The sequence below is a fragment of the Oncorhynchus keta genome, chromosome 27, assembly GCF_023373465.1.
Source record: "Oncorhynchus keta strain PuntledgeMale-10-30-2019 chromosome 27, Oket_V2, whole genome shotgun sequence".
Taxonomy (NCBI): domain Eukaryota; kingdom Metazoa; phylum Chordata; class Actinopteri; order Salmoniformes; family Salmonidae; genus Oncorhynchus; species Oncorhynchus keta.
The window spans coordinates 9,861,415-9,868,914 of record NC_068447.1 but is presented as its reverse complement, the minus strand read 5'-3'; the positions used below and the strand labels follow the sequence as shown (position 1 = coordinate 9,868,914).

At 43.7% G+C, this 7,500-nt stretch overlaps 1 protein-coding gene across 1 annotated transcript in view; it reads left to right on the top strand.

Moving 5' to 3' along the window:
- LOC118376472 (uncharacterized) overlaps positions 1-7,500 on the top strand; it is a 36,621-nt gene that overhangs the window by 23,998 nt on the left and 5,123 nt on the right. The window contains exons 4-10 of the mRNA XM_052481605.1: positions 988-1,083; positions 3,628-3,740; positions 5,266-5,341; positions 5,422-5,612; positions 6,733-6,785; positions 6,904-6,995; positions 7,104-7,500. The exon at positions 7,104-7,500 is cut by the window's right edge and continues 525 nt beyond it. Of these exons, the coding sequence (XP_052337565.1) occupies positions 988-1,083; positions 3,628-3,740; positions 5,266-5,341; positions 5,422-5,612; positions 6,733-6,785; positions 6,904-6,995; positions 7,104-7,500 (1,018 nt within the window). The remainder of the gene's footprint in view (positions 1-987; positions 1,084-3,627; positions 3,741-5,265; positions 5,342-5,421; positions 5,613-6,732; positions 6,786-6,903; positions 6,996-7,103) is intronic.

Below are 7,500 nucleotides of genomic sequence, written 5' to 3'. Positions count from 1 at the left end.
TCGAAGGTGGGTACAGGTGCATCAAAGCTGGGACCGAAAGCTAATAAATAGCTTTTATCTCCAGACCATCAGACTGTAAAATAGTCACCACTAGCCAGCCTCCTCCCAGTACCCTGCCCTGAACCTTAGTCACTCTTTCCAGCTGACTACCACCCAATACCCAGCACCTTAGAGACTGCTGCCCTGAACCTTAGTCACTTGCTTCTAGCCGAATACAACCCTGAACCTTCGTCACTGTTTCCAGCTGACTACCACCCAATACCCAGCACCTTAGAGACTGCTGCCCTGAACCTTAGTCACTGCTTCTAGCCAGCTACAACCCTGAACCTTCGTCACTGCTTCTAGCTGACTACCACCCAATACCCTGCACCTTAGAGACTGCTGCCCTGAACCTTAGTCACTTGCTTCTAGCCGGCTACAACCCTGGACCTTAGTCACTGCTTCCAGCTGACTACCACCCAATACCCTGCACCTTAGAGACTGCTGCCCTGAACCTTAGTCACTGTTTCCAGCTGACTACCACCCAATACCCAGCACCTTAGAGACTGCTGCCCTGAACCTTAGTCACTTGCTTCTAGCCGGCTACAACCCTGAACCTTCGTCACTGCTTCTAGCCGGCTACAACCCTGAACCTTCGTCACTGTTTCCAGCTGACTACCACCCAATACCCTGCACCTTAGAGACTGCTGCCCTAAGTACATAGTCATTGAACACTGGTTACTTTAATAATGTTATAATAGCTTGTTCTGTTATTTCTTAATTCCTTTTCTCTTTTTACTTTTTTTTATGGGGGGGGGGGTTATGTGGATATTGTGGTGTATTGCTACATATTACCGCACCGTTGAAGCTAGAAACGAACGTTACACCTGTGATAATGTCTACAACATCTGTGTGTGCGACCAATAAACTTTGATTTGATTCACTAAAGGGTGAAATGTTGATGTGTGGGAGACGTATTGATACCTGTTGGTGTGCTGGTCTATGTAGTGATACAAAGAGAATGGAGGAACTGTTCAACAGGAACCAACAGCTGAGAGAGCAGCAAAGGTTACTCACAGACAACATCAAACAGCTGGAAAACAGGTGGGTGGTGTGTGTGTGTGTGTGTGTGTGTGTGTGTGTGTGTGTGTGTGTGTGTGTGTGTGTGTGTGTGTGTGTGTGTGTGTGTGTGTGTGTGTGTGTGTGTGTGTGTGTGTGTGTGTGTGTGTGTGTGTGTGTGTGTGTGTGTGTGTGTGTGTGATGTACGGGCATGTAGCAATGTGTCTGTCTGTGTTTGGGGTATTTTATGTAGCTCAGTTGGTAGAGCATGGCACTTGCAATGGCAAAATATTGGGTAGGATCCCCGGGACCACCCATATGTGGCATGTGAATGACTGACAAAAGCCCCTGCTCAATGGCATGTATATTATAGTATTACATGATTTTTTTGTGCCACAAATTTGTGTGTGTCTGTGTGTGTGCTGTTTTAAAGTAACTGCAGTGAAAATATAATGTTTATATTCTGTTAACCCATACCCAAGTAATGTTCTTGACTCATTTTATACTTGTATTTGTGGCCAACGCATAAATTAATTTAAAAATAATAATAAATCCCAATTTAATCTTGTATCTCAAACATACCGTTTCAGAAATGCTTGCTATTTATTTGTGTTTTTAACTCTTTATTGTTGGAAAAGGGCTAATAAGTTTTCTACGGTAAAGTCTACACATGTGGTATTCGGTGCATGTGACAAATTAAATGTGATTTGATTGGATATTTCCTCAAAGAGAGAATAATTTCATCCTGCCTCATTGGCTGAGCTAGCCAATCAGCGGTCTACTCGTATGAATATACTTAATGACCGGTATGCTCCCACACCATTCTGTTATCGTGGGTATGACCACACCATTCTGTTATCGTGGGTATGACCACACCATTCTGTTATCGCGGGTATAGCCACACCATTCTGTTATCGTGGGTATGACCACACCATTCTGTTATCGTGGGTATGACCACACCATTCTGTTATCGTGGGTATGACCACACCATTCTGTTATCGTGGGTATGACCACACCATTCTGTTATCGTGGGTATAGCCACACCATTCTGTTATCGTGGGTATGACCACACCATTCTGTTATCGTGGGTATGACCACACCATTCTGTTATCGTGGGTATGACCACACCATTCTGTTATCGTGGGTATAGCCACACCATTCTGTTATCGTGGGTATGACCACACCATTCTGTTATCGTGGGTATGACCACACCATTCTGTTATCGTGGGTATGACCACACCATTCTGTTATCGTGGGTATAGCCACACCATTCTGTTATCGTGGGTATGACCACACCATTCTGTTATCGTGGGTATAGCCACACCATTCTGTTATCGTGGGTATGACCACACCATTCTGTTATTGTGGGTATGACCACACCATTCTGTTATCGTGGGTATAGCCACACCATTCTGTTATCGTGGGTATGACCACACCATTCTGTTATTGTGGGTATGACCACACCATTCTGTTATCGTGGGTATAGCCACACCATTCTGTTATCGTGGGTATGACCACACCATTCTGTTATCGTGGGTATAGCCACACCATTCTGTTATCGTGGGTATAGCCACACCATTCTGTTATCGTGGGTATGACCACACCATTCTGTTATCGTGGGTATGACCACACCATTCTGTTATCGTGGGTATGACCACACCATTCTGTTATCGTGGGTATGACCACACCATTCAGTAATCGTGGGAATGACCACACCATTCTGTTATCATGGGTATAGCCACACCATTCTGTTATCGTGGGTATGACCACACCGTTTCTGTTATCGTGGGTATAGCCACACCATTCTGTTATCGTGGGTATGACCACACCATTCTGTTATCGTGGGTATGACCACACCATTCTGTTATCTTGGGTATAGCCACACCATTCTGTTATCGTGGGTATAGCCACACCATTCTGTTATCGTGGGTATGACCACACCATTCTGTTATCGTGGGAATGACCACACCATTCTGTTATCGTGGGAATGACCACACCGTTTCTGTTATCGTGGGAATGACCACACCATTCTGTTATCGTGGGTATGACCACACCATTCTGTTATCGTGGGTATGACCACACCATTCTGTTATCGTGGGTATGACCACACCATTCTGTCATCGTGGGAATGACCACACCATTCTGTCATCGTGGGAATGACCACACCATTCTGTTATCGTGGGTATAGCCACACCATTCTGTTATCATGGGTATGACTACACCGTTTCTGTTATCGTGGGTATAGCCACACCATTCTGTTATCGTGGGTATAGCCACACCGTTTCTGTTATCGTGGGTATAGCCACACCATTCTGTTATCATGGGTATAGCCACACCGTTTCTGTTATCATGGGTATGACCACACCATTCTGTTATCATGGGTATGACCACACCGTTTCTGTTATCGTGGATATGACCACACCGTTTCTGTTATCGTGGATATGACCACACCGTTTCTGACACAGAAAAGCGTATTTTTAACATATTTAATTACCTTTTTTTGTTTATAAGAAAAGTATTTCACTGGACAGTCTGCCTCTAGCTCAATGTTTGTCAGTGTTTGACCCCCCGCCGACCTCTGTGCTTCAGGTTGAGGGCGGGGCTGTGTGACAGGTGTACTGTGACTCAGGATGTGGCCAAGCGCCGGCAGCAGGAGTATGAGACCTCTCAGATCCAGAGCCTACAGCACATCTCCATCCTGGGTAGCTAACAACTAACACATCACATCAGCCCCATTTAGAGTGCCAATTATACTGTGACATTCAGGGAATCTCTATGTTGTTTTTTTGAAGGGACCCCCCATGTCACCCAAAATGTTTATGAGCTTATAATAGTAAAGGTGTCATTAAACAGTACATTCATTTATTTTTTTATTTTTTTATTTTTCTATTATTTTTTTTTATTAAAAGACCATGATCAAAACCACTCATGAGGTCAACCAAATCACTTCAAAAAAGGAGACTACCTGCTCATGTTCATCCAACCAAAGTACTGTGGAATAACACCACTTGATGAAATGGAAAGAGACATATGTTACACAATTCCCCAAAGTGTAATGACATTTGGGCAATTGTCATTGGGTCTACATTCTCGTAGCCTTAATTAATTGATGAGGTTTTCTGACGAAATAACCTTTTTCTGTAGAAAGAAAAGTTGGTACACCTGAAAAGAGACTATCCCGGAAGTACAGCCATATGTGGGAAAACCATTGTTTAAACCATGACACAGATGGTGGGGATGTTCGTTTAATTCGGGAAACAAGCTTTTATTTTCATCTTTACCACTGTACAAATTGCATTTGAATCAAATAGGAGAGTGGTCGACAGGCAGCCTAGTGGTTAGGACGTTGGGCTGGTAGCTGGTTCAAATACCTGAGCGGACAAGGTGAAAAGTCAGTCCACTTAACCCTCGTTCCTGTAAAAACTGCACCGATCTGGCGTGTGACAATAAAACAACCCCCCACACACACACACTGCATTTAGGAGGACTCATGTTCCATTTTAGGGGGACATTGTAGGGGACCCCCCTGTTCCCCTGTAATTTGCACTCTGAGGTCCCCTTCTCCACACTCCACATGTATCTCCAGCATTGTGTAAAGGTTCCCTGTTTTGTAGCTACAGTGCAGTATTTTCACATTAGACATTAGCCATGGCCTGGGGGTTATTTTCAGTATTTTCACATTAGACATTAGCCATGGCCTGGGGATTATTTTCAGTATTTTCACATTAGACATTAGCCATGGCCTGGGGATTATTTTCAGTATTTTCACATTAGACATTAGCCATGGCCTGGGGATTATTTTCAGTATTTTCACATTAGACATTAGCCATGGCCTGGGGATTATTTTCAGTATTTTCACATTAGACATTAGCCATGGCCTGGGGGTTATTTTCAGTATTTTCACATTAGACATTAGCCATGGCCTGGGGATTATTTTCAGTATTTTCACATTAGACATTAGCCATGGCCTGGGGATTATTTTCAGTATTTTCACATTAGACATTAGCCATGGCCTGGGGATTATTTTCAGTATTTTCACATTAGACATTAGCCATGGCCTGGGGATTATTTTCAGTATTTTCACATTAGACATTAGCCATGGCCTGGGGGTTATTTTCAGTATTTTCACATTAGACATTAGCCATGGCCTGGGGGTTATTTTCAGTATTTTCACATTAGACATTAGCCATGGCCTGGGGATTATTTTCAGTATTTTCTATTTTGTAGCTGGAGAGATGAACATGATGAAAAAGGAGAACCAGAGGCTGCGAGAGGAAGTCAGGCATCTGAGAGTGGCACTAGAGTAAGTTCTGTATGTTTTACAACATGTGAGTCTGTGTTTCTGTCTTGAGTGTTGTGAGCGTAACATGCTTGTCGTTTCAGAGGTCAGAGTGGACATTCCTCCTCCCAGGATGCAACTCCAGAGGTCAGATATTCGGCTGACCTTTCACCTTCTGCTATGCCACACATCCTCACAGCCATCAGGTCTTTTAACCAGACACCAGAGGGCGCCACTGCAGGGCTGTCGATAGTGAAGACTGAGACAGACCACAGCCTCTCTCTTAGAGTTGACGGTGAGAGTAAAGAAAACACTTCTCGTTATGAACCTTAAGGTTGCAAGTTGAAACACCCGAGCTGACAAGTTCAAACCCCCGAGCTGACATGGTACAAATCTGTCGTTCTGCCCCTGAACAGGCAGTTAACCCACTGTTCCTAGGCCATCATTGAAAATAAGAATTTGTTCTTAACTGACTTGCCTGGTTAAATAAAGGTAAAATAAAAAACTAAAAAAATAATTATGAACCTTATGAACCGTATGAACCTTATGAACCTTATGAACCGTATGAACCTTATGACCCATATGAACCTTATGAACCTTATGAACCGTATGAACCTTATGAACCTTATGAACCTTATGAACCTTATGAACCTTATGAACCGTATGAACCTTATGAACCTTATGAACCGTATGAACCTTATGAACCGTATGAACCTTATGAACCTTATGAACCGTATGAACCTTATGAACCTTATGAACCGTATGAACCTTATGAACCTTATGAACCGTATGAACCTTATGAACCTTATGAACCTTATGAACCGTATGAACCGTATGAACCGTATGAACCTTATGAACCGTATGAACCTTATGAACCATATGAACCTTATGAACCTTATGAACCTTATGAACCGTATGAACCTTATGAACCGTATGAACCTTATGAACCTTATGAACCTTATGAACCTTATGACCCGTATGAACCTTATGAACCTTATGAACCTTATGAACCGTATGAACCTTATGAACCATATGAACCTTATGAACCTTATGAACCTTATGAACCGTATGAACCTTATGAACCGTATGAACCTTATGAACCGTATGAACCTTATGAACCTTATGAACCGTATGAACCTTATGAACCTTATGAACCGTATGAACCGTATGAACCGTATGAACCTTATGAACCTTATGAACCTTATGAACCTTATGAACCGTATGAACCTTATGAACCGTATGAACCTTATGAACCTTATGAACCTTATGACCCGTATGAACCTTATGAACCTTATGACCCGTATGAACCGTATGAACCTTATGAACCTTATGAACCTGTCATTTAATGATGACTCATCATCATCACCAGTATAATCATCAGGATGTCTTTTCTTCTTGTCTTTTGGACAAACCAGAGACACTACCTGAATGCAGAGATGTGAGGGGATTGAATGGAAAACAATCCTATGTAAGTATATTTTGTTGGTCTATAACAAATCGTTAACTAAAAATATTGAGGAATATATCACAGGTCAAAATGTCCTTGTCTTTCTCTCAGCCACCATATCTCTTTTTATCTAACAAAGGAATCCCATAAGCTCCTATCCATGTCCACTCCCATCACACAAGCATTGAGGCCAGAGCACAGTACAGCCAGAGGCAACACTGGGCAGAAGAGGTGAGAAAGTGAGGCAATAACAGCAAATAGAGAAAAGAGAAACACATTCACATTCAACAATGTTCCTCTCTTCCCCCTCTTTCTCCTCTTCCCCCATCCCTCTCTTAGAGCCCATAGTGTGGAGGTGGTTGGTCAGCAACGCTCCCCTGTCGCTCCCACCATTCCACACCCCCTACTTGTCCAGAAAGACAGGCATCTCCCCTCTTCATCCTCCTTCTCATCCTCCTTATCCACCTCTTCCTCTCTACCTGGAGATGAGAAGCACAGCCGTCACCTGGTCCATGCTCCAGTCCCTTACTGGCCGCACCCAATCAAAAGTGCCCGTCTCTCCCTCCCCTGGCCCCTGCCGGAGCACTCCGACTGGGTCACCGTGGCCACCTCTGTGGACGACGGTTTGGTGTCCCAATCCAAACATAACCCCAACCTACCACGCTTCCCCAATCTACAGACCTACGTCCAGCAGAACAGCAGCCTTGGGAAGGCCTGGCTCAAGCCCAGCCACCCT